Consider the following 27,712-nt stretch of genomic DNA (forward strand, 5'->3'; position numbering starts at 1 on the left):
CATGAATGCATTCGACAATACCTCCTCGTTTTGTGTCCCGCATGAAGGGGAAAAAAACCCTCCTGCCTGAAGAAGTAGAACTCCAAAAAGGAGTAGGAGTGTGGAGAGAGGGGAGAAAAGAAAGGCACCCAAAAGAAAAGAAAAATCCCTGCGGGCGGGCGGGCGCTTGCAAGAGAGGAGTCTCCACAAAGCACGGCGTGCTGCCTGGGTCGGTGCTGTCTGCGGCGGCTGCTGCTGACTGCTGCTTTCCCTTTACTGTCGCTGTGCATGCTGGGCTCGGATCATGGTGGGGCTTGGCTTTAGCAGGAGGAGGAGGAGGAGGAAGAGGAGGAAAAAGAGAAAGCCGAGCAGGAAAGAAGGAGGACGGAGGAGGAGGAGGCAGAGGAGAGGCGGCGCGTGAAAGACGAAAGGGAGGAGGAGGAGGAGACAGAGGAGGAGGAGGAGGAGGAAGGAGAAGAGGCGGAGGAAGTGGAGGAGGAAGAGAAAGAGGAGAAGGAGGAGGAAGAGAAAGAGGCGGAGGAGGAGGAGGAGAAAAGGGAGGAGGAAAAGAAGGAGGAGGAGACCAAGTCCCGTCGGCAGAGGCGGGACGGGGTTGGAAGGGAAGCGAATCCATTTCAGTGGAAAGAGAGACGGAGAGAGGGAGGGAGAAAGGAGAGGAAGAAGGAGGGAGGGAGGTAGGAAGAGGGAAAGGAAGGAAGGAAGGAAAGGAGGAGGGGGGGAGAGAGGGGAATCCCCCTTCTGCGACGCTTCCCCTCCTCCTCCTCCTCCGTCTCCTTCTGGCGGCTCGGAAGCGCGAGTGGCCGTCCTCGCCCGCCTGCCTTCGCCTTGGCCTCGCCGCCCGCCCGCCTGCCTCCCAGGGCGATGGTGCCACATGAAGCGCGCCGGCAGGACCATGGTTGAGCGGAGCAGCAAGTTCCTGCTGGTGCTGGCGGGCTCGGTGTGCTTCATGCTGATCCTGTACCAGTACGTGGGGCCCGGGCTGAGCAGCCTGGCCGCCCTGCCCGCCTCCGCCTTCGCCGCCCGCCCGGAGCCCGAGCCCGAGCCCGACCTCTTCCCCACGCCGGACCCGCACTACGTCAAGAAGTACTACTTCCCGGTCCGCGAGCTGGAGCGCCGCCTGGCCTTCGACATGAAGGGCGACGACGTGATCGTCTTCCTCCACATCCAGAAGACGGGCGGCACCACCTTCGGGCGCCACCTGGTCCAGAACGTGCGCCTCGAGGTGCCCTGCGACTGCCGGCCCGGGCAGAAGAAGTGCACCTGCTACCGGCCCAACCGCAGGGAGACCTGGCTCTTCTCCCGCTTCTCCACCGGATGGAGCTGCGGGCTCCACGCCGACTGGACCGAGCTCACCAACTGCGTGCCCGGCGTCCTGGGCAAGAAGGACAGCCCCCCGGCCGCCCCCGCCCCCAAGGCCACCAGGTAAGGCACACGCCGGCCACTCATCTCTCTGGCCCCATGGCCAACCACTCCGCCAGGGAGCCCCATGCCTGTCTTCCATTCCTACCCCTCTCCCAGCACAGGCATGGGCCAACTTGGGCCCTCCCTCCAGCGCTTTTGGACTACAACTCCCACCATTCCTCACAGCCTCAGGCCCTTTCCTTTCCCCCCTCAGCCGCTTAAGGAATGGTGGGAGTTGAAGTCCAAAACTCCTGGAGAGAAGTCCCAAGTTGGCCCATGCCTGCCCTGGAGGATCCAAGTTTGCTCATGCCTGAGGCTGTTAGGAATGGTAGGAGCTGAAGTTTGCCCATGCACATCTATGCATTATCCTTCTGCCCCCATGCCAACAACCCTGCCAGGTAGGTTCACAGGAGCAATGACCATGACTGGCTCAAGATACCTTTCTCTTCCTTGCTTTTCTACTCCTGCCCCTCTCCTAGCAGCACACCTATGTGTTATCCTTCTGCTCCCATGCCAACAGTCCTTCCAGGTAGGTTTGGAGGAGTAATAACCATGACTGGCTCAAGATAACTTACTGCAAGTCTTTTTCTCTTCCTTTCTTTTCTTTTCCTGCCCCTCTCTTAGCAGCATACCTATACACAGTCCTTCTGCCCTCCTGCCAACAGCCCTTCCAGGTAGGTTCAGAGGAGCAATGACCATGACTGGCTCAAGATACTTTAACGCCAATCTTTCTCTCTTCCTTGCTTTTCTACTCCTGCCCCTCTCCTAGCAGCACACTTATGTGTTATCCTTCTGCTCCCATGCCAATAGCCCTTCCAGGTAGGTTCAGAGGAACAGTAACCATGACTGGCTCAATATAACTTAGTGCCAGTCTCTTCCTCTTCTTCCTTTTCTTTTCCTGCCCTTCTCTTAGCAGCATACCTATACACAATCCCTCTGCCCTCCTGCCAACAGCCCTTCCAGGTAGGTTCGGAGGAGCAATGACCATGACTGGCTCAAGATACCTTAACGCCAATCTCTCTCTTCCTTGCTTTTCTATTCCTGTCCCTCTCCTAGCAGCATACCTATACACAATTCTTCTGTCCCCCTGCCGAGCCTGCCAGGTAGCTTAGGAGGAGCAATCATCCTAACTGAATGCCTTTCTCATCCTTTCTTTTCTATTCCTGTCCCTCTCCTAGCAAGAGCATCAATTTATTATGCCCAGCCAGGTAGATTCAGGAGGGAACAATAATAGTCTCCGGCCCCAAATAACTTCATGCCAATCTTTTCCTCTCCTTCTGTCTCTCTACCCTCTCTCTCTCTCTCTCTCTCTCTCTCTCTCTCTCTCTTTCTTCCCTTCTTTTCCCTTCTCTTGCCCCTCTAAACCACACACCTATTTATTTTGCCCTCCCAGGTGGGTTAGCCTAAGCAATAATAGTCACTGGACCAAGGGGGCTAAATGCCAGTATACCCCCCCCCCTCTCTTTTTCTCTCTTCCCTTCTTTTCTACTCCTCTACCCCTCTAAGCCACACACCTATTTATGAATAGTCACTGGACCAAGGGAGCTAAAAGCCAATGTACCTTTTTTTCTTTCTTTCACTTTTTATCTCTCTCTTCCTTTCTTTTCCATTCTTCTACCCCTCTAAGCCATGCACCTATTTATTATGCCCTGCTGGTTGGGTTAGCTTGAGCAATAATAGTCCCTCAGTGGACCAATCTTCTCTCTCTCTCTCTCTCTCTCTCTTCCCTTCTTTTCTATTCCTCTATCCCTCTAAGCCACACAACCATTTGTTATGCCCTGCCAGGTGGATCACTGGACCAAGGGAACTTCATGCCAATCTACCTTTTCTCTTTCTGTCTGTCTGTCTGTCTCTTTCTTCCCTTCTTTTCTATTCCTCTACCCCTCTAAGTCACACACCTATTTAGATGGATCACTGGACCAAGGGAACGTGGTGCTAGACCTCTATATGTTAATTATCTGAAAGATTATTTATTATTGATATATGTGTATGTGTGTGTGTGTTTACAGTTCTATAATATGTGTTTACTGCTATTGTTATTGTCTGAATCTGGCATTGAATTATTGCCATAGTTTGTAAGCCATCCTGAGTCCCCCTTCGGGGGTGAGAAGGGTGGGGTATAAGTACAGCAAATACATACATAAATAAATAAATAAATGTCAGTCTACCCTCTCTCTTTCCTTCCCCCTCTCTTTCTTTCTCTCACTATCCCTCTCCCTCTCCAAGCAGCATGCCTATGTATTCTGTCCCTCTTGGCAATAACCCTGCCAGGTAGGTAGGTTAGGGTGAGCCATGATAATGACTGGTCCAAGGTAATTTAATGCCAATCTCTCCCTCTCCTTCCTTCCCTTCTTTTCCATTCCTCCCCCCCCCCCCCCAAGCATCACACCTATTATGCCCAGCTAGGGAGGTTTCTATTTATCCCTCTCTCCAAGGAGCAGCCCATTGCATTATCTCTGTGTCTCCATGGCCAGCATCCAGGCCAGGTAGATTGAGCTGAGCAATAATAGTGCCTGGCCCACGGTCATCTCCAGTTTGACACCACTTTACCTGCCATGGTTCAATGCTTTTGTTGTTTGACAAGCATTTAGTTTTCTCTTCCCAAGAGTGCCTGGTGCCTCACCAAGTTATAACTCCCATGATCCACAACATTGAGTTAAAGACATTCTTACTTGGGTATATGTATGGAAGGGGCTTTCTTGGACATACTTCCTCTGTCCACTAGGCTACTTAACACCTTCCATACCTGATTACCCACCTTGGCAAACTTCCTCTGCCCACTAGGCTACTTAACACCTTCCATACCTGATTACCCACCTGGGCAAACTTCCTCTGCCCACTAGGCTTCTTAACACCTTCCATACCTGATTACCCACTTAGTTGTGGGTTGGAGGAATCTCCTGGTTGAATCTCAATGACCAAACATTGCCTGTAATCTAGGACTAAGCCTTTCCCATAGTTAGTTTATGTGATTTGGTATGCTGGAAGGACAGTTGGAAGGAAAAGATGGTGGGATGGGGCAAGAGTGTTTTATCTGCAGCTGGAGTGTCCTGTGATTTCTCCATGAAAGAGTTGGCCTTGTTCCTCAACTGGCATTTTCTGCACTGCTTCTCACCCCAGTTTGGTCACTGCAGCTTGGAGGATCAGGAGGAAAAGATGGGTTGCAAATTGGACACCTTTGTTATTTGTCAGACTCTGGTTCTCATATTCACTTGGCTTGTACTCTCAATGCTCAACTCATGTCAGTTCAGTTGTAAAGCTACCCTCTCCCATGGGCACCTTCAATAGCTGCATAATGCACAGAAACATGACAGTTCATGTTTCATTTTGTTCTAGTGCTTGGGAAAGAAGAAGGTTAGCATTAGCACCACACCTGTGGAATTTCTGCCTGTGGTGCAGCTGTTCACTGTGTGACAGGAGCCACTCTTTTCTGTTCTCAAAAAGGATGGGGGGAGCAATAATGTCCTCTGTAGGCTTTATGCCTTCTTACTGTATCCTTATAACTTTTCTTTCTACCCAATTTATGTCACAATACCCATCTCCTTTAAGAGTATAACCTTATACTTCTGCCATACCTCTCTTGTCACATTTGTAGTCAGAAAGGGGATTTTGAGTATATGCAAAGTGCCACTTCCTCATCCACATTATAGCAGGCCTTCATACATCTGGAAACAGGTCACAAAGTTGTGCCTTGGAGGTTGATAGTTTTCATGCAGATTTGAGTCTGCATTTGCAAATAAAGCACTGCTTCTCTTCCATCACTGCAAGTTCTTGACATCTCTGCCTCATCTATTTCTGAGATTTCCACATCACTTGCATGCTACATATGGACCATGCACTCCGGACCTTGCGTCCTGTCAATCACAAGTCTTTTTTGCCTTGGCTTAATAGCTTGTATCTCACAAACTTGACCCTTTTGACTCGGAGCTGCTCTTTATCCTCTTCTTGAGAGCCCACATTTAGAAGGCACTTTGCAACCTGTTTTGCACCTTTCTGGTTATTGAGGTCCCTGTGCCACATCACATTTCAGATTTAGCACTTTGTGTCTCACTGTTGAGCCCTGCCGGTCATTGCCTTTGTAAACTCTGGACTCTGTGTTGCATACTAGCAGTAGTTTTCCACTCCTGCAGTCCTCTCTCCACCCAAATAATGTTGTGCATATAATTTAAGTAGCCCAGTGCATTTTCCTTCACTGTATTCTTGTGCCCATGGTGTTAGAACTAGCACTTTTCTCTTTGAATGCCCTGTGGTTCACTTTTCCTCTTTTGCTTACTCTACCAGCATGTCTACCCTATGAATTTTGACTTTTCTTTATAGAAGGCTCACATCTACCTGGTTGCAAAGCATTCTTTATTCTGGACCTGAACACATATCTCTTTTGCAGTAATATGTATGTGCGTCCATTCCTTCCACGCTGTAGCCACTAATGCAGTCTCCTCTTTCTTTCTTTGCTTGGGATTCTTTCCCCTTTTACCCAGATTGGGGTTGATCTGGGAGGGAAACTACTAAATCTTAGCAAGAAAAATTAGCAGTAAACAGGCTTATTATATTATCCCCTGCCTGCATACTTGGATTTCTATAGCCCAACACTTGAAAACTGAAATGAATTCCCTTTTCCTGTTTTTTTCATATCTCTTTGGGCTTTCCTGTAGGTTAAGCCAGTTCTGATCCGGCGAGCTGGTTTTATTTCTTCAAGTTATCTGAAATGCTTCTGAACCTTTTCTTCCCTATTCTAATATCTTGGAGCCTAATTCAAAGAGCTATTGTTCAGTCTGTGTCCCACCTAGTGGATGTAAATCATTGATCATTACTACCCTTTAGAGCCTTTTGTTCCAAAGTTGAGCTCCCTTAGCACCACAGGATTTTATGTTCACATTTGTTAATGCCATGTGCTGTACATGTATATTGTTAATATCCTTTATAATCCTTCCAGCGGGTAGGCAGCCTTGGGAGGCAGAACAGGGGATCATTTCCTCTTAGTACAACAGCGATGCCTATTTCGTTCTCTCCTTTTTTGCCCCATTTCAGATAGACTTGTTCAGAGGGATGGGGCTGTACACCATTATGAATTATTATTATTGATTCTGCTGTATTGTCGTAAGCTTTCATGGCCAGAATCACTGGGCTATTGTGAGTTTTCCAGGCTATATGGCCATGTCCCAGAAGCATTCTCTCCTGACGTTTTGCCTGTATCTATGGCAAGCATCCTCAGAGGTTGTGAAACCTCACAATCTCTGAGGATGTCTGCCATAGATGCAGGCAAAACATCAGGAGAGAATGTTTCTGGAACATGGCCATACAGCCCGGAAAACTCACAACAACCCATTGATTCTGCTGTTTCTTCTCCCACTCCAAACTGTGGATTTCAATGTGAATTGTGCTAAGGCTGTTCTGCAGTTTGCTCTTACACAGGCTGAGTGAAGAGTATCCATTCAAGGAACTTCTCCACAAAAACACTGTCTATTCAGGTTTCTTTTTCTATAATGTCAGGCATGTATAAACACTTGCAAACAATGCACTCTGTGTGTACTCTATTCATATTTAGTCGAGCATGGTAACAGAAGAAAACACCTCTCAAAGTGAAAATTGCCGAGGCATTTATGTTCTTGGGAAAAGGGAGAAAACTGAACTTTGACTCCTGGCTAGGAAATCATTAACCTTGCATAAAGACCAGTATGTGGATTTATGGGTAGATCTAGTTGCATATCTCCCTCCCTTAAATTGAAACTAATATGTTGGCCTCACGGTGGCTTTCTTTTGTTAGAACAATGAAAGGTTGCAATAGCATAAAACACAAAAAAGGGCTTTGGTGAGCATTTGCTGTAGAAGTGGTGACTGTTAAATTACTGGCTTTGACTAAGGATTCTCAGAAGGCTGGGCGCTCTTTAGGTCTATGTGTATAATAACCTTTATAATCTAAAGGACCAAGTATATTATTATTATCTTTGCTCTTGGTCTGGGATTTCCCTTACTTTGGCAACTGATGCCACATACCAGACATCATCTAGTAAACCTGATCCCTTTCAGTTCAGTAGTACATATGAATTAGTATTACACTGTGAAACTAATATACTGCCACAATTGGTATCAGAGTGCATACCCTGGCCTTAACTTTTGGATTGTCCTTTTGTCTGGTTGCCTGTTTGATGAGCAAAGAAGTTCTTGAGGTTTAGCCATGAATAATCTGTGGTGATGATGAGGCTTTGGAAATCTGCTGCTCATATTAATATGCGGTGTTCTGGCCACTCATTAACTTTGTACTGGGAATGTTTGTGAAAACAAGAGCTACCATCTGACTCTGTAATAATGTCCTCCCATCACATAGGCCTATTGTGCTGCAGTCTATTTCAGCATGTCCACAGAAAGATAACATTTCTCTTGCTTGTAATGAAATCTGGCTTCATAAACAAGGGCTGTTTATGTAAAACCACTGGTGGGGTGAATTTCTTTGTTGGGTTAGAAAAGGGATTCATTCTTGCATTATTTCCACTACAGTGGTGACTGTATCACTTCATTTCCCCCCTCTGAATAATGTATCTAGGGTAATGGAACAGCCTTTGCTTTTCATGTCTGGCACACATTACAGAGCCTGCTGAGAGAAGGAAAATTCATTGGGTGATACCTTTTGTTGAGCCGGCTTTGGTTGAACCATGTGCAAGATTCTGAGAGTCACAGAGCTCTCTTTCAGTTGCAGTTGGGCTTGCTAATGACATTATTGTTGCCTACTTTTTCAAATAAAAATGATATCCCTCCAGATGCATCTCCCTTGAAAAACCATAGCCTGTGGTAGTTATGTATGCATATCGGAGAGTAAACTCTATACAGTGAAGTTCATAGGCCCAGGGTGATGGTTGGCAAACCCTGCCATTATTTCCACTACAGTGCCTTATTTCTGTTCCATGTCTACTCGGATGTAAATCTTGTTGAGTTCAGTGGGATTTACTGTGCTGTCAGTGTGTGTCAAGATTTCATCCTGATTCCTTCTTATTCAAGTGCAACTGCATGGTTTACTGTTTGGAATTATTATTTTGAATGAATGTTTCATTCTGTAATTTTCTACTCACTGATGTGCTCCTTCATCAGAGCTGTATGTGTAGGAAAGCTGTTTGTTGGAGGGGGGAGCGCTTGAGTTCCTCTAATGCACACTGCATCTTACAGGCATCCTTGAAGGTCGTTCAGCAGAGCTCATAAATACATACAAATCAGGAGCTAAAAGACTGTTAACCTTGTGAGCCGTGCCATTTTAGCACGGCTAAGTGCATTCTTGCACTATATTCCAGAGCCTGTGTATGGTACATTCATTCGGGGATGCAGGGACCATTGTTTTCCAGTTTCAGGTTGGATTCAATGATGTCAAAAGGCCTTTTTTACAATAAACACTTAAACTGCTGCTTATCTTACTGTGGTGGCACTCCAGTAACCTCAGATCTGTATCTTCAGATGGATTTTTGTGGCTTGTGGTAGATGAAGTGCAGAAATACTGTTGGAAGAGTTACTCTGTATTACATTATCTTATAGATTACAGTTAACAGCCTACACCATTTTTGTCATTCAGTTCTACAAATGGATCCCATGCATTTGCTGTGGCTACCATGATGAATATCTGATATCTGATCCCTTTTGTCTTGTATTTCAGGGAAAACATAGTAAAGGTTCTCAACAGTTGATTTTCATGATTATCTTCACTCCATCTCCCAAAATACTTGACAATTGGCCATTACTGGCTAAAGCTTCTTGGGAATTCAAGTCCAAAACCTCTGGAGGCCCAAATGTTGAGAACCACTATTAAGAACAACTCACAAATGGAATAATAGTAGTTCTGTTTTCATGGTGTCGAAGATACAAAAAGAGATACCCAGATGATCCTCTCTTTCTGTGGCTGATGAGCTGATGGGTGATGAACTTAATAAGTGTTCATCCAAGAAGGTTTCTGACTACCAAGGAATTGATACAAAGGTCCTGTGTGTATCTACTAAGAAGTAAATATTGCTAAATTCAGTGGTACTACTCCTAGGTCTGTGTTTTTGTTGTTGTTAACTGACCTGTGGCAGCTCTATGAATCAGAGCCCTCCAAGTTATCCTATCTTCAACCATCCTGCTCTGATTTTGCAGACTCAGGGCTGTGACCTCTCTGATTGAATCTATCCATATGGTCCTTTTCTTTTCCTGCTGTTCTCCACTTTGCCAAGAGACCAAAATCAAGTTTTATGCAGGAACTCTCTTTGGTTTGCTAACTACCAACCCCACATGATTAGTCTGAGGATCTGGAAACTCATACTTTGGAAGATGTGCTGCTCAACTCTGTTCTCTTATAGCAATTGTCCCTCTCCAGACAGTTGCAGTCTCCACACATAATATACCACTTTAAACTTCCTACTTAATGCTGGTTGATGTAGAAAGCCTCCTATGCTCTGTTTCTGGGAACAGGATTGCATTCATCCTCTCTTTCTGTGGCTGTTTCCTCTGTTTCTTTGCCTTCTCCCCTCTTTTTCAAACCTACTCCTTTTTTAAATGTGAGCTTCCCCCACAGGCTTACTTAATCTTGGTTTTGTGTGCACATTTATACAAGTCTGTCACCAAACTCTCCCTGCTGAGCTTTTCATTTGATTTTCCCACTCCCTGTAAAACAGTTGGGAACACCCCTCCTGTGATCACAGTCTAAAAAATTAAAGTATTAACAAATATATTTATAACTCTGCTATCAAGTGACCTGGCTGAGTTTTTTATGTTACTTTGAGAGAATTACCCACAAAGACCTGGGCAGAAATAAACCTGTCTGTCTCTTTGGCCTTAAGTATTGTTAAATTGATCAATGAGATGACTTCTCAGGCATTTCTGGCCAGCTATTTTCATCCCTTTAAGCTCTAAAGGAAATAACAGGGCTCTAGTGTTAGGATAACTTTTGTTTGCCTGTTGTGTTGTGGACTTTCACAGCATGGTACCATTTTTTCCACCCCTGCTGCAAATTATTTGGAATATCCACTGTGTGCACTGTTTGGAAGCTCTGGGGGCACCATGCCAGGAACCAAGCTGATTTGAGATGTTTTAGATATACAGACCTGAAGGGATGTGTGTGTGCAGGGAAGGGGAATAGTTCATATTTTGTGTGATATTGTAGTAGGGGAGGAAGCAGCAAATATGTGTCCTTCATGTGTTTTGATGCTTTGAACCACTCTATGACAAGCAGGTTTGAAGAGTATTTTGGAAGTCTAGTATAGTTGGAAGGACCTCGTCTTTGTGGGGTTTATAAAAAATTATTTTGGCAAAATTAATTATAGCATCTTAGAGTCACAGATATGGAAGAGACAGTAAGGACTATCTAGCTCAACCTCCAACCATTTATTAATCTAGAACAGTGGTTCTCAACCTGGGGTCCCCAGATGTTTTTGGCCTACACTCCCAGAAATCCCAGCCAGTTTACCAGCATTTAGGATTTCTGAGAGTTGAAGGCCAAAAACATCTGGGGACCCCAGGTTGAAAACCACTGATCTAGAACTAGATCACACCTGAGAAAAAAGCCCTCTGGTCAACAGTTTGCAGCCTGGCCTTGGCTGAAATTAATGTCCTCAAAAGGCCCGAGGGGCAGGTTATAAGCGAGAAAATGCTCCCATGGATAACCTGGACCCAAACCATGTAAGGGAGTGGTTCCCAGCCTTTTTTGACCAGGGACCACTTTGACCAATATTAGTACCAAAAGGGTTACAAATCAGTTTTTGGTCAATTTGAGATTTGGTTTGGTTATTTGGGGTGTTGATTCAGAAAACTGCATTGGATAGACCACATCAGCTCTAGTTTCTCATACAGAACATGTGTCATCCAGTAGTTGCCATCTGCTCACCCACAGAAAACCATATTTAATAAGTCTCAGCACTATAAGAGGGTTTGGTGAGACCAGTCACTCTTGTTGCAATGATGTAGTAATAGTGAGGCTGCAGACCATATTTTAGTTCTTGTGGATCACTGGTGGTCCACAGACCAAACCTCAATTCTTTTTTGAAAGAATTCCTCCTGTACTCAGTCTGGAGACATGGGGTGGGGGCGGGAGTGGGGTTTTGTCTTATCTGTAGTCTCTTATTTAGGTCTAAGATAAGTCTTCTTCCCCATTCCCCTAGAACTAGAGCTGTTTTTTATTTGCTTTCTTAATTGAAAAAGGCCACCTCTAAAGCTAAAATACTACCAGGGTCCAGGGAACATGGCAAAACTGCCCTAATCTTCCGTAGAGATGCAATATATGGTGGTTTTGTTTGTCTGAGAAGTTTTGATGAAATGGCACATGAACATTATTATATCTGGATTTTTAAAAATAATTATATCCATGCATCTCAATGTAGGTAAAGTCAAAAGGCACTGACCTTTCATTATTGTATCTTCATAGCAAATCTGTGAAATAGGTGTCTTGTGAAAGATAACAATTGGGCTAAAGTCAGTCAATGAGATTATTTGAGAATGAACCGAGCTGCATTCCAAATTGTTATTCAAATCTCCCTAACTCCAATTAGCCCCAGTCAGCATGACCAAGGTTTGAAATGGTAGGAGTCATAGCCCAATTACTTGTGGAGAGCCAAGGTTCCCCACCTCTTCTCCAACCGCTTCACCAGAGTGATTTGTTTGTTGTGCCATCTGATATCTTAGGTTCTTGTCTCTCCTTTAAACTTTGCTTATCTTTTCCAGCTTTTCTTGCACTTTGTATTTCACTTGCTGTATCTGATGGTCCCATGATATGCCTTGATTGTGATGGACAGACATATCTTCATATATATCAGTGGTTCTTAACCTGTGGGAAGTGGGCCACCAGTGGACCATGAGAACGAAAATCTGGTCTGCAAGCCTCCTTACTCTTTATTTATTTTATTGTATTTATTTCTGCTCCTTTTGCACCACCTGCCGCTGCTTCCCTGTCATTGACCATGCCATATGTTCTGTATCAGAAACTAGAGCTGTTGTGGTCTATCCAATGCAATTTTCTGAATCAGTACGCCAAACCGAATCTAAAGTTGATCAAAAGCCGATTCGTAACCCTTTTGGTAGTAAAGCTGGAGAGTGGTTCCTGGTCAAAGTGGTCCTTGATCAAAGTGGTCAAGTGGTCAAAAAAAGGTTGGCAACCACTGATATATATGAAACTTCAGAGTGTATTGTATCTATGCTAGCCCTTTATATTGCCCACAACAAGTAGGAAATAATTACATTGAAGCTGTAGTCAATAGAATAAAAACACATTGTCTGGTTTTATTCCTAATCCTTGTTGAGAAGTTCAGGGTCTGAACTTTTTGCTGTTGTTTCTTCTGACTTATGGTGGCCCTAAGGCAAACCTATCCCAGGGTTTTCTTGGCAAGATTTATTCAGAGGCAAGGTTGTCTTTGCCTCTCTTTGAGGCTAAGAAAGTATGTCTTGCCTGAAGTTATCCAGTGGGTTTCCATGACTGAGTACAAATGTGAAGCCTGATCTCAAACCAGTATAACATGTACAATTATACATGTACTCATGAGTACAGTATAACACGTACTCCTGAAGCTAGTACAATTGTAAATATTGTATCAGATCTGATAATTTTTAACAAAACCTATCTTGTACTCAGGGAGGCTGTTCCAGGGAAGCTCTGCTGTGAGCCCTGTTTCTACTGATGAGACTATTTTTCCAGGAGCAGATCAGGATTGGACGGTGGTGTTTTAATAGAGCAAACCAACTGTCTTTGCTTTCAATCATCACAATAGTTTTAACAGTGGTGTCAAACACTTGTGGTGATGTTTTGAGTATTAAGGGAGAGAGAATTTCAACTGGACACTTCCAAAAACCTCTTTTAAATGAAGAGAGTGACAGCAGAGCAGAAGCCTGGAAAGCTTCTTATAAGTTTTCTTTTTTCTGGAATTGGATCAGTAAACTGGACACAACCTAGCCCAAAAGAAATACTTTTCTCCATTCCATTTCATTGGAAATAATTTTTGAGTGAATACTTCATTCTTCTCTCAAAAGCATTGGAATGTTTAAAGTGCTTAACTTTGGCTGGATAATGACCACTTTATTTTCTGTTGTTCCTGTGAGAATTGCAATAATGAGTTTGTGAGTGTAACTTAGGTTAGTTTAGTTTTAACGGAACACCTTCTTTGTAATTGCTATGCATTTTTCTCCATGTTTTTACTTCAGTGAAGAAATTGGAGCATACATGAAGGAATAGATTGTTTCTGTTTTTTCAAGCAGTTTTTTTTTTGCAGCGAGGGGAGTCTTGTCCTATATTGGTTTTACAAGTGATGGTAACATCTGGAGCATGTTACCTGTAATTGAGATGGGAGATCTACAGGCTGAGGGCTGCATTTGGGCTCCAACCTAATTTTGTGTGACCCTTGATAACATGCATCTCATGGTACTAGAGAACCATTTTGGTTCTCCATATTGTTGCTCTGGGGAATAACTCCTTTTACGTTCTTTGTACTTGAATGCATAGGAGGTAGAGAACAAATGAAGTATCACAGAAAGAGTAATAGCTATCTTGCAAACTGCCCATAAATTCATCTACATTGTAAAATGAATGCAGTTTGACACCACTTTAATTGCCGTGACTCTATGCTATGGAATAATGAGAGTTGTAATTTTACAAGACCTTTCGTATTCTATACCAAAGAGTGTTGATGCCTCATCAAGCTACAGCTTGCACCATTCCATGCCATTGAACCATGGCAGTGAAAGTAGTGTTAAACCTACATTCATTCAATAGTGCAGATATGCCCTAGATCTGGGTGTGGTTGCAGCTCTTCCCACTAGCTGTTGTGCTCCATCCTTGACAATTTTCTTCAGGAAGATAAGAAAAATAGTCTTCATCTTTGATGTTCAGAAAAAAGAAGAGTTTAACTTTCAGTTTGAATGTATTCCGGATGCCTATTGAAAAGTCGTTGAAACCAGCCATGTACTGTTTGTACTACAAATATTCATATTTGTGGGCAAGGCAGACATTGTTAGTAGGTCTTGCATGAAAGTCCTCTAGGAGGGCCAATTAAATATCCTGTTTGTTAAAGCAAACTCCTTTGTGAAGAGCAGAAAGTAAACATGACGTTGAAAGAAATGTGTCAAGGAGAAGGCAGTTTTGTTTTTTGGATTTTTTAAAAATCAGACTTTGCCATTGTAGAAGCCTGGATTTCTCACCCTTCGTTGAGATTGTAGGCCCCTGTGACCCGGTAGATCAGTGGTTCTCAACCTGTGGGTCCCCAGGTGTTTTGGCCTACAACTCCCAGAAATCCCAGCCAGTTTACCAGCTGTTAGGATTTCTGGGAGTTGAAGGCCAAAAATATCAGGTTCCCCAGGTTGAGAACCACTGCGGTAGATGTTTTGGTAGTTTCCAAGATACCTCATTGCTTGTGGAGGTGGCTAGATCTAATGAGAGCAGCAGTCTCAGAACTACTGCAAGACCACAGTTGCTCATCTACTTAGGGAACGCCTACACAGTAGAAATCATGTAGTTTGATGGCACTTTAACTGCTATGGCTCAGTATTATGGAATTAAGAAAACTACTATTTTATAAGATCTGTCACCTCTTCCAAAGAGTATCTCACACAACTACAACTCTTAGAATTCAATTGCATTGAACAACGGCAGATCAAGTGGTGTCAAACGACAGTAATTCTACAATGTAGATGCATCCAGAAATAATATAGTGTAGTGCATGGTGGGGGGAGGGGGTGGAGGCATTGATTACCCATTCCTTTTAGGCAAAGTCCCAGAAACCTCAGCCAGTCCAGCCGGTGATAAAGGACTGCCACATTTCTGGTCCCAAATATTCTGGTGGCCCAAGTCATTATGGCTGAAAGGCTGAGATATAAAGCAAGAAGTCCTTACATATTGCCTCAATGTATGACCTGAAGCAATTGTCCCTTTCACTCCTTTCTACCTTATTTCTCCTATATGTGAGCAAATACGGAGGTGCTGATAACAACAATAGAAACTATCATATTGGCAAACTTTGTAAGCATGTTTTGAGGATTGCCCCTAAATAGGCATGTGGAGCTTTGGAATACTTGAAAGCACTATACGCAGCTGCTAAGTGTTATCACTACCTTGTGAACTAATAATAATAATAATAATAATAATAATAATAATAACCTCACGATGACCCCACTATCGTGTTGAAAAACAAAGTGTAGATTGTTGATGCTGCAACACCAGGTGACAGCAGGATTGAAGAGAAACAACTGGAAAAGCTGACACGATATGAGGATTTAAAGATCAAATTGCACAAGCTAGTCAAGGTGGTCCCAGAGGTGATCGACACCCTGGGTGCAGTGCCTAAAGACCTTGGCCTGCACTTTAACACAATCGGCGCTGACAAAATTACCAGCTGCAGAAGGCCACCTTACTAGATCTGCACGTGATACATCACTCAGTCCTAGACACTTGGGAAGTGTCCAACGTGTGATCCAATACAACAGCCAGCAGAGTGTTTGCTGTGGACTCATCTTTTGTTTCAAATAATAATAATAATAATAATAATAATAATAATAATAGGTAAAGGTAAAGGTAAAGGTTGTCCCCTGACATTAAGTCCAGTCGTGCCTGACTCTGGAGTGTGGTGCTCATCTCCATTTCTAAGCCAAAGAGCCAGCATTGTCCATAGACACCTCCAAGGTCATGTGGCCAGCATGACTGCATGGAGCACTGTTACCTTCCTGCCGGAGCGGTACCTATTGATCTACTCACATTTGCATGTTTTCAAACTGCTAGGTTGGCAGAAGCTGGGGCTGACAGGGGAAGCTTACGCCACTCCCCGGATTCGAACCTGCGACCTTTCGGTCAACAAGCTTAGCAGCTCAATGATTTAACCCACTGCGCCACCAGGGGCTCCATAATAATAATAATAATAATAATAACAATAATAACTTTATTTATATCCCACCCCCTCTCCAAACGGGACTCAGAGCGGCTTACAGAAAATAAAACACAGTACACAAAAATAATACATAATACATAAACATCAATCTCTGAAACCTAACAGAAAATAAAACAGAATACAAAAACCAAGGCAAAAATAAAAACATAATACATAAACGGCAATCTCAAAACCTAACAGACTAACATAACAAATCGGTATAGTCATAAGTAAGATAACATCATTCACTCGGGAGCCTATTTTTAAAATATGTCCCTCTTGCCTCTTAGAAGTCCAGTACTTTATACAATAATTGAAGGGAATGTTCAGTAGTTTCTTTCCTGGTGGATTTCTGATTAGGCCTAACTGAATAAGATGCTCCTTTCCTTAGAAATGGGTCGTAGGGCTCTTGTCTTCATCTTAATTGAAAGGTGCTTTTCTTTTTAACCATTCATTTCAAAGTATAGAGCTTGTGCCTCCTAAGTGTTACCTTTGGGACCATTGAGCAGTACCAAGTGCTAACCGGTAAGGGGATTTTGATCAGAGTAATATATAGGAAGGCCTCAGAAAATAAATGGAGTAGATGCGCAATTTTTGATGTGGCTTTTCAAGGGCATTGAGCAGATGATCAAAAATTGGGTTTGGTTTCTTGCTGGGGAGGAGGGTCATAATGAAAGGGGGACTTATCCCTAACTACATGGATCTAAAGTTTCTTACACATACATTCCCTTTAATCATATCCACTTACTTTCTGCCTGAACAATTGTTAACTTGACGCAGGTGGCATTTGAAATATGTCTAAATTTGCTCTGCTTTGTTTTACCTTCTGTTAATGCCAAGTGTATCTTAACAGCTGAGAGCCCCGTTTAGAAAAGCAATTCCCTGTCATTTTAAGAAGAAAACAGTGATTTGCAATTAGTGATTTTTATGCTACCACCACATCTTGTTGCATAACTCCAGCTTATGAACCAGTGATTCTTTGATTATGCTTTGCCACCGATCACAGCATTGGCATTTTCTTCAATATTGGTGGATTTTAAAAAAATAGTGCTACATTTCCTTCTTCTTTTTTTAGCAGAACAAACACAGTAAAGAAGTATTGATACTCTTCTTTTAAAAAGAGTGTTTGCATTGTTCAATGGACTATCCTGCACCTTCTGAAGTCCTCATAACTGGAAGGGAAATGTAAAATTTAGACTATTCTCTAGAACAGACATTGAATAGATGCCCATAAGGCAGTGGTTATTAACCTTCCTAATGCTGCAACCCCTTCATACAGTTCTTTATGTTATGGTGACCCTCAACCATAAAATTATTTTCATTGCTATTTTATAATTGTAATTGTGCTGCTGTTGTGAATCGCTATATAAATATCTGATATGAAGGATGTTATTTTCATTCACTGAACCAAATTTGGCACAAATACCTGATACGCCCACATCTGAATACTGGTGGGGGGGTTGGGTGGGATTGATTTTGTCATTTGGGAGTTATAGTTGCTTGGATTTATAGTTCACCTACAATCAAAGAGCATTCTGAACTCCGCCAATGATGGAATTGAACCAAATTTGGCACACAGAACTCCCATGACCAATAGAAAATACTGGAAGGGTTTTGGTGGGCATTGACCTCGAGTTCTTGAGTTGTAGTTCACCTACATCCAGAAAGTCCTGTGGACTCAAGCAGTGATGGATCTGGACCAAACTTGGCAAAAAAATACTCAATATGGCCAAATGTGAACACTGGTGGAGTCTGGGGAAAATAGACATAGACATTTGGTTGTTGTAGTTGCTGGGATTTATAGTTCACCTACACTCAAAGAGCATTCTGAACCCCACCAATGATAAAATTAGACCAAACTTCCCACAGAGAACCCCCATGACCAATATAAAATACTGTGTCTTCTGATGGTCTTTGGCAACCCTTCTGACATCCCTTATGACGAGGGCCGTAGCCAGAAAAAATTTTCGGGGGGGGGGGTTGAAAATTTCAAGGGGGGGTTTGAAACCTGCCTCCTAGCTCACGCTGAGGCAAAGAGCACAGCAGGGGGCAGAGCAGCCTTCAATAGCCTGCAGCTCCGCCCCTGTCAACCACCTCCACCAAGTCTGGCCTCCTTAATGAGAGCATTCAACACCCTCCCCCCCCCCCCCCAACTTGGTTGCTTCGCTACATCGGCTATTGCTGCAAGTAATGACAGTGTGAATAAATTGTCAATATTTGCTTGAGATAGTGCTTGCAGTTCTGGAGGGACTCTTTTAATTTTTTGTGTCCCATAGACTTAGCATGGGGATTTGGTTACCTAGTTAAAATTCATGAGTAAACCAGGTTTTTTTTAACCTGAAAAAATTTCAGGGGGGGGGGTTGAATCCCTAACAGCCCACCCCACCCCCCACCCCCTCAGGCCTGCTTTCAGGGCTCCCAATCCCCAGGTTGAGAAATGCTGACATAAGGCCTCAAAATGTCCAGAAATTGAACTGAATCAAACACTGTTCTCCGAAATCAAATCAATTTCAGTATTTTGCTTAGCACAAGAGGGTGAATATTTTCTTCTTTCAAAAATGTAGACACATGTTTGGTCTTGCTCTGAGAATTAAGCTCCGCAAAGGCACCCCAAGCTACACCCTGAAAACTGTTGGTTGACGTCATTTCGTGTCAGTGTCTGGTTGCTATGTTCACTCACTTCTGGTAGATTTGGGGTGGCACCTTTTGTGACTGGTTTTGAGAATCTATTCCTGGTGTTTCTATGAAGTAGCGTTGAACCCAGATGCACAATCCCATGTGAAATTTACTTGCATATTGTTCCTCACCCTTTGTCATCAGTAGTCTCACTTCTGCAAACAAATTGTATAAATATAGAATTAGGAGGTGCTAGAGAGAGAAAATAGGTGTGTGGTCCTTTTGCCATTTCAGTAATGATTTCTGTTAAAATATCAGTAAGGGTATTACAAGCATTGAGGGGTGAATGTGTGGAGATCACTGTTGCATTGCTGAGACAAATTGCAGGAGACTGCTGATTCATCAGTTTCAGACTGCTTTTGCGTTTCCTAACAGAGACGCTGGGTGGACTAGGAGCCGAGGCATTAAAGTGTAATCATAATCGGTCAACATTTTCTTCTGTTGGCATACTTTAAATCAGGAAAGACAAGCTTAATCTTGCCCCCCCCCCCCCGCTCTACACTCTAGCCTTTTAAACCTTCTTTCAAATGGGTTTTTCCAAGGAAGAGAGGCAGAACAAGTTGTGTGGCTACATAAGAAGTAAGAATGAATACGTAATGCTGTATGCTGTAGCTGTCTAAAATAAATAACACTCTCACAGAGAACATGCTTAGTAGTCTTGTGCATTTGTATGGAACTGCTATCCATTTCTGTATGTTTCATTTGTATGGCCTCGTTTTTGTTTTCCGGCGCCACTTCTGAAAACGGGCACCTATGCAAATTGGCATTTTTGGAAAAGATCTGAAAAAACAAATATTTTCGTGCCTGCCAGGGCTGTGTAAAGCAAAGGGGGGGGGGGCTTAAGAGTATGTCTGGTGAGTAGGGCTGCTAGCAGAACCAGGGTACCAAATGCAAAGCACATCATACTAGATGCTCCGCTTCAGGCCCCCAAGATGATCTTGGCATTTGGTGTTCATTTCAGGGCCTGCTGGCAGGCCTGCTCGCCAGACACACTCTTTTTCCAAGGGGAGTGCGTCTGGTAAGCAGGTCCAAAGCACACGTGCGCACCAGGCTCTGAAACAGAGTGCCGAGTGCCAAAGAAATGTAAAAGTTTTTTGAACATCAGCTGGTGGTTGTTTTAGAAATGTAGGTGAATCTATTGTGCAGTGTTTACAGTGGACTCTGCAGAAAATGCTTCAGTTGTACTTTGTAAAAAGGAAAATCAGACTGCTTAGCAAGCCTTGCAAATGCTGATTTATTGAAAGCAAAGATTTGATTTTTATAACTATTTTATATACCTATATACCCAGGGTCATGAAAAAAATCTCAGATGGAAATGGGTCACAAGTAAAAAAAGGTTTTAGAGAAGCTCTGATCTGCAGTATGGGGAGAACCATGTTGTCCCAGCCTATTGTGCAACTCTTAATCATGATGACTCAGTCTGAAATAAAGGGATAGTAACTCCAATTCCGTAAAATGAATGCGATTTCAAAGAGTCATATTAGTTTGTCACATCATAAAAATAAAATGAGATTTAAAAACATTTAGAGGAAACCTGGCCAAAGTTAGAAGAATATATATTATCTCAAATGGCTAGATACCCTAGGGTACCCATCCTCATAATGGTAGACTTAAATGTCAGGATAGGAGCAAATGACATTGTGCTATAGAAACAAAGTACCTGCTTCTGAGGGAGCTCACAGAGGGTAGAGTCTTCTTTGATAGGAACCCAAAAGGCAAAAATTTCAAACTACGCAGGATACTGTATATCAGTACTGGCAGTCCCTTAGTTACAAACATATGACTTACAAACAACTCATAGTTACAGATTGGGATGAGATAATAGGAAGTGAAGAGAAATCCTTCCAAAAGCAATAACCAAAATTAACATGAAACAATTAAGATATACTGGTAATACATTTCACATTATAATTAAGTCTATACAATTTTAATAAATTAAGAATTTTAATACATGGAAACCCACTGGGTGACCTTGGGTGGTTCACACACTTTTGGCCCCCATAAGCTCGGTGAAAGTGAAGGTCCAATTTTAGTGTGAGGATTGGGATACTTTTAATCTAGCAGTACATTTAAGACAATTTTCTGTATTGAAACATGGTTATCAATTCATTTTTTCAGATATACAAGCAGTTACCAAGTTAGCTCTTAAGTTGAATGTGTTTGTAATTCAGAAAAGATATATTTTAAAGAGTTATTCCAGCCTATCTATCTATCTTTGGATAGCATAGGGAAAGGTTTTTGTTTGTCTGTCTTGTGGTGTTTGTTTTGCTATCTGTGTCCCTGTTCAGAAGATTCGCCCTCACTTTCTGTCTCTGTGATAATTGGATTTTGGAAAAAGTGGCTTGTTCTGGAAACAAGGATTGGTGATAAAGCTTCAGTGGAGACACCTTTTCACCATGATAACTCTTTCAGGAATGAATTTCCTTTCCTAGGGGTAGATTTTTTTCACTTCCTATTGTCTCACCCTTGTCAATAACTATGAGTAGATGCATGTTGAGTGGGACAGCTTAATATCAGCATATAGAGGGAATTGATTTTTTTTTGTTAATTTGTAAAGCCTTGCTCAAGTAGTTTCCAAAGAGCTCGCCTTCTCTCTTGTAGACTCGCATTGTCTGTAAGAGCCCCCGGTGGCTCAGTGGGTTAAACCCCTGTGCCGGCAGGACTGAATATCGACAGGTCGCAGGTTCGAATCCGGGGAGAGGCGGATGAGCTCCCTCTATCAGCTCCAGCTCCTCATACAGGGACATGAGAGAAGCCTCCCACAAGGATAAGAAAAAAAAACACCAAAACATCCAGGCGTCCCCTGGGCAACGTCCTTGCAGATGGCCAATTCTCTCACACCAGAAGCGACTTGCAGTTTCTCAAGTCACTGCTGACACGACAAAAAAAAATATGTCTGTACGGTTTCAAGTCATCTGAAAAGTCTCACTTGGCAGTGCCATATGTGTCCACATGGCTGTTTTTCATAGCACTGCCTTTTGTGTAGTAATACCTATTGTGTGGAATGCTCTTTAATTAGAATTTTTTACATTCTTCAACAGTCCTTTGTTCATGCTTTAACATACTTAATTTGCATGTTCTCTGTTTACTCCAACTTAGTGTCTGTTTCTTGGACTTCAGGGAAAAAATGTGTGTGATGTTCTGTGCACTTTTTGTATTTTATTTTATTGATGTACACAACTTTGAAATGTTGGAATACAAATGGCATTTAAATATTTGCAAATAAATAACATGAAAACAGCACCAAAATGCTGCAGTAATCTGTTAATCAAATTTTGTTTCAGAACCTAAGATGAAGAAAAGATTCCTTGATTAATAATCCTCATATAAATAATTGCATAGAGATTGAGGCTTGGATCTCAAGTTACTCTGTTTATGGAAACGGGGAGAACGGTTTTCTTCCAAACCTCTTCTATTTGTGGCCTTCCACACTACTAGGATTTCCCAAACCACAAGAGCAGATTTTGAGGTGTAGGAGGAAGCATAATCACTATAGACTACAAAATATTTCCATTCATAGACCCAGGATGATAATAAAACAATACAACTGTTTCTTAAAAATACACACTTTTATGCTCTCACCTTCTCCTTGGCTCATTGAGGCTCTAATCTCTTACAGACTTTCCTTGAAATGAATCCCATTGTATGTAGTCGTGTTTACTTCTAAGTACACTCATTGGATTGCATGATCAGCTTTCATAATTTTGCACTTTTTCTGAGAACATGAACAATTAACTCAACAATTGAGTGGAGTTTGCTTCCAAGTAATCATGCAGATTGCATGGATTTGCGCTGTAAGTCTATATAATGCTGGACAAAGTGCAATCCTCCAGAGGTTCACTGCAAATCCCATCAAATCTAGATAGCATAACTAGTTGTAAGGAATGCCAGAAGTTATAATGCTATATAATGTGGAAGGTCACTGTTTGCCCATTCCTGGTCAAACTAATTATGCCTTAATATCCTACCAATAAAGGAGAGGTGAACTGGAGCAGGACTATCCTTCAAATTTCAGCTTCAGTAGAACTTGCATTATCCTGAATTCTCCTTCTCTGTTGGTTGGAGAATTGCCAGAATCCAGTAAAAGAGCCTTGAACCGCTGTCAAGAGCACGTTTTTCAGTCAGATTTGTACAATGGGAAACATTGACACTGTGACATTAGTTGGACTTTTGTTGTTAACTGAACATAGGTTTTGGATTGTGGTTGGAGAGGAGGGCAAAGGTTATGTCAATGTCTCCTTCTGGTTCTCAATGGGAAAGCGCCCCTGATGGGTTGGCATAGATGCTTTCTCTCGCAATTGATTAACAGCATTTGGTTAACTTAAATAGTTTATAAAATAGTTCAATTCCAGGTATATGCAAATAGGGCAGTCTTTCTCCACCTTGCCTTTGGGCTCACGTGAGAATGTTATTTTTTCACACAAAGCATATGAGTTCTGCAGGGTGGCCAATTGGTTGATTGAATATTCCAGATAGAGATGGAATGTATCTTCCACCAGATGTCTTGGATTGCAACTCATATCAGCCCCTAGGCTGCTGCATAGGCAGTGATCATAAGAACTGAAGCCAATGAAATGAAATGCCCCTTGTTAATAACCAGTTAGTAGCAGCTGGAAGCTTTTAATATGGGCTGCATTAATCAGTGAACTCCCAATGAAGGTTTCCCTTGTGTCTTACCATTCTCTGTCCCCCAAAGCAACACATCTCCATCAAGTTGTTTGTATCACCATGGCTGGCCTTGAGAAACAGCTCATTTGTTAGGATTTTTCTCCCTTTTGGTTTCATCTCACCAACCCCATGACGTCTTACCAGCCCCTTGCCGAAGAAAATCAGGAATGAACTTGCCCAGCGCTTTCCCACAAGGCCTTGGAGGTGCGATTTTAAAAACACTGTATGGAAGTGAATGAACTTTTATGGAGTTCAAAGGAAATCTTAACAACCAGGCTTTTGTTTCAATTTGCATTCTGAACTAGGGTGTAAAATACTGTACTTCCTGGCTCTGTAGTTTTGGTGTTGGTCATTAGTCACATTTAAGGAGATTATAAACAGAAAGAGGAAAAAATATCTATAAAGGCTAATAATAAGTAGTGTTTATTGCAGTCACCAGAGTCGGCTTGTTTTTGCCATTAAATAAGTTTTAAATAATTTTCTAATGAACTCCGCAAGAACCTAATGGTGATTTATTATGAACATTTAGAAACTGAATCTAAGGAATACTTCGAACAAAAGAGTTCTTTGCTTGTGTAGTATACATCATAAAGAAAGATCAAGGACACCATGCAAGACCATCTAGTATAAATATAAAGCTCTAAAGGAAACATTACCAGAGCTTGGAATAGTTACTTTGCTGGGTTGCTTATTACTTACTGCTTATCACAATTCTTTATTACTGGGATGATATTGTATCCAACTTCAGAGATCAGGGAAAAATATGCCTCATGTGTTGTGAGTTTTCCGGGCTGTATGGCCATGTTCCAGAAGCATTCTCCAGAACATTTGTATCCCGTCCTATTCTCAACCTCGGAAGAGGGGCTCAGGGCAGCTTCCAACAATAAAATACACAATTACATTAAATGGTAATAAATATACATTTAAAAACAGTTCACCAAGTTTAAAACATGCTCCAAATCAGTCCAAAAAATGAGGTCTGTACAATCTCATCTAAGCTAATAAAAACTATCTATTCTGCGATAAGCATTTAATGACCTTGCAACTTCAAAGCCTGGTTGATTGCTGCCTGGTAAAATCCTTTGTTGGGAGGTGATTGGCTGGTCCTGATTGTTTTTGTCTGGAATTCCCCTGTTTTTGAGTGTTGTTCTTTATTTACTGTTTTGATTTTAGAGGTTTTTTTTTTTTTAAATACTGGTAGCCGGATTTTGTTCATTTTCATGGTTTCCTCCTTTCTGTTGAAATTGTCCACATGCTTGTGGATTTCAGTGGCTTCTCTGTGTAGTCTGACATGGTAGTTGTTAGAGTGGTCTAGCATTTCTTTGTTCTCCAATAATACGTTACGTCCAGATTGGTCCATCAGGCGCTCTGCTATGGCTGACTTCTCTGCTTGAAATAGTCTGCAGTGCCTTTCATGTTCCTTGATTTGTGTTTGGGCAATGCTGGGTTTGGTGATCCCTATGTAGACTTGTCCACAGCTGCATGGTATACGGTAGACTCCTGCAGAGGTGAGAGGATCCTTCTTGTACTTTGCTGAACGTAGCATTTGTTGCTTTGTTGGACTACAAGTCCCAAAAATCCCCAGGGTAATTCTGAGATCTGTAGTGCAATCAAAAGCAGTGTTTCCAAGCTCTGCATAGTGCATGCTATCAATTTGTGGCATAACAACCCTCTCCCTTTAGTAGGCAGCTTGCTAAGGCACTTTCAAGTTCTAGTTGTCTTATTTAAAAACAAGAACTCCCAAGGCATTTCTGTTTCTTCATTTTCTGAAAATGAGCTGGGGGCATTTGCATCGCTGTTCCATCATTCCCTCTTCTGAAGCTTTGGAGCAGGAAAACCCAGAAAGAAATGCAAAGAAGTTGATGTTTTTTAAGAAGAAAGTTACTGTGATCAAATAAAGAGATTCTCTGTTGATTACCCAACAGTCCTTCCCCCAAAATCCAATTATAGACTTGATAGAAAGGAGTGGAGTGAATGAAAATGGATTTTGATCTGTCTGTATAAATATGTACATATGCATTTTAATATATGTTTCCTGGAATTGAGTGGGAAAAGAATTTATTTGAAAAAGCATATGGTAAAGTGTATGAACCAATGTTGATAATTTAGGGGAGGGGAGATTAAATTTCTTTTGAGCGGGTGAAAGGAGGCGAAACTTTAGCCTTCCATATGTTTTGGCATATATCTCTCAAAATATCCAGCCTGAATACAGTAAGGCACTGGGAGTTGTAGGATTTAAAATATGTGAAGGTCTTAAAACTTCCAACACAACGATAGAGCCACAGTTTTGGGCAGTGAGAAAGAGTGGCAAGTCTGCACACAATTTTGGGAATCTCAGATACAATGGAATAAAAATACAAATCTCAGATACAATGGAATAAAAATACAAATCTTAGCCTCAGCATTTTATATGTGAGTGTGTATGTGTTTGTAAGACACAGAGAAAGTATGCAAGAAAGCAGTTCCCTCGTTTTTAACTCCCTGACAGCAAATCTGTGCAAAGTCCTCCTCTCCATCATTGAGATGTGCATCACAAAAGAGACATTTCCTACACTGTTGTCTTCATGGTATTTTTTCTATTGTCATTCTGGACTCAACTATTATGATTTCTTTAATATGCTCGTGGGTTCTAAGTAGTATAGATTTTGGATTAAGATAGCTTATTGCTTTTATAATGTAGTCTAATGGGGGTGTCTTCAGCATATAGGATTAGGTCAGTGGTTCTCAACCTGGGGTCCCCAGATGTTGGCCTACAACTCCCAGAAATCCCAGCCAGTTCACCAGCTGTTAGGATTTCTGGGAATTGAAGGCCAAAAATACCCGGGGACCCCAAGTTGAGAACCATTGGATTAGGTAATCCTTCTTTTTCTCTGCCTTGAACTGTCTTCTCTAGTAGGAGGGAAAGGAGTCGTTCTGTGGGGAGGAAATACAGGACTATGGTGGTCCATAGTCAGCCACTGAAATGAATAAAAGTAACATTTGCTAGGGGAGCCCCCAGTGGTGCAGTGGGTTATACCGCTGAGTTGCTGAACTTGCTCACCAAGAGGTAGGCAGTTCGAATCTGGGAAGCAGTGTGAGCTCCCCCTGTTAGCCCTAGCTTCTTCCAACCAAGCAGTTCAAAAACATGCAAGTGTGAGTAGATCGATAGGTACCACTTCAGCAGGAAGGCAATGGCGCTCCATGCAGCCATGTTGGCCACATGACCTTGGAGGCGTCTACAGACAACACTGTCTCTTTGGCTTAGAAATGGAGATGAGCACCCCCCCCCCCCCCGAATCGGACATAACTAGATTTAATGTCAAGGGGAAACCTTTATCTTTACTTTTTCATGTTTGCTAATGCATTTTTACAGAACCCTACAGTTTCAAATAATGTATTTTCCATTTTAAATTTCCCCTCGGTTTTGGGAAAGAGAAGGTACTTGTCTCGGAAGGGCTCCCCTCTCTCCTTTTTTTCTCTGCCTTGCCTAGCAAAATGTGATGTATAGGCAGCAGTTGCCTCTTTGCCAGCCTGGGGCAACTGGCAATTGTATTTTGCCTGGTATGTGATATCCAAAAGCACCCAAAGGATCTGGGCTCAAACAGAAATAGGACACTCTCTGAAAAAGAACCAGTAACTTTAACCCACTAACTTCTGTACCTATAGGCTTGATTCAGGATTATTTTCAATCATATTTCTTTCTTCCTTTCAGATGGATTTGTTGTTCCCTGCACAGAGGATTGGCATTCCTCTAATAAGCAAAAATGGTCCCCTAAAGTGATAATAATCAAGAGTTTTCAGTTAGTTCCCCAGAAGCCAATCTCATAGTTAGTTTCTTGGAAGACAAAGAAAAGATAAATAAGGGATCCTGAGTCTGAGGTAGGATCTGCTCTGCCATATAATGCATGTTGGAACTGCATTATATAGGTTTAGTACACTGACAGTATATAATGCAGTTAAAAGGAAAGGAAATGGGAATTTTTAAAATGGGGATTGTGGGAGAATCTTTAAGACTAACTGGTTTTTATTTTTGTATTAGTTTCTGTTGATATAAGCCCACATCTGCAGATGCAGTATTGAGTGATAATAAATGCTCATGTGCCTTCCACCCTGTATGGCATATGAAGACATGGGTT

At 42.3% G+C, this 27,712-nt stretch overlaps 1 protein-coding gene across 1 annotated transcript in view; it reads left to right on the forward strand.

Annotated features, from left to right (window-relative positions):
* Window positions 1-448: 448 nt before the first annotated feature.
* HS6ST1 (heparan sulfate 6-O-sulfotransferase 1) overlaps window positions 449-27,712 on the forward strand; it is a 272,492-nt gene continuing 245,228 nt past the window's right edge. The window contains exon 1 of the mRNA XM_060768156.2: window positions 449-1,422. Coding sequence (XP_060624139.1) covers window positions 872-1,422 — 551 coding nt within the window. The 5' untranslated portion in view covers window positions 449-871. The remainder of the gene's footprint in view (window positions 1,423-27,712) is intronic.

Source organism: Anolis sagrei, chromosome 3, assembly GCF_037176765.1.
Source record: "Anolis sagrei isolate rAnoSag1 chromosome 3, rAnoSag1.mat, whole genome shotgun sequence".
NCBI classification, from domain to species: Eukaryota; Metazoa; Chordata; class Lepidosauria; order Squamata; family Dactyloidae; genus Anolis; species Anolis sagrei.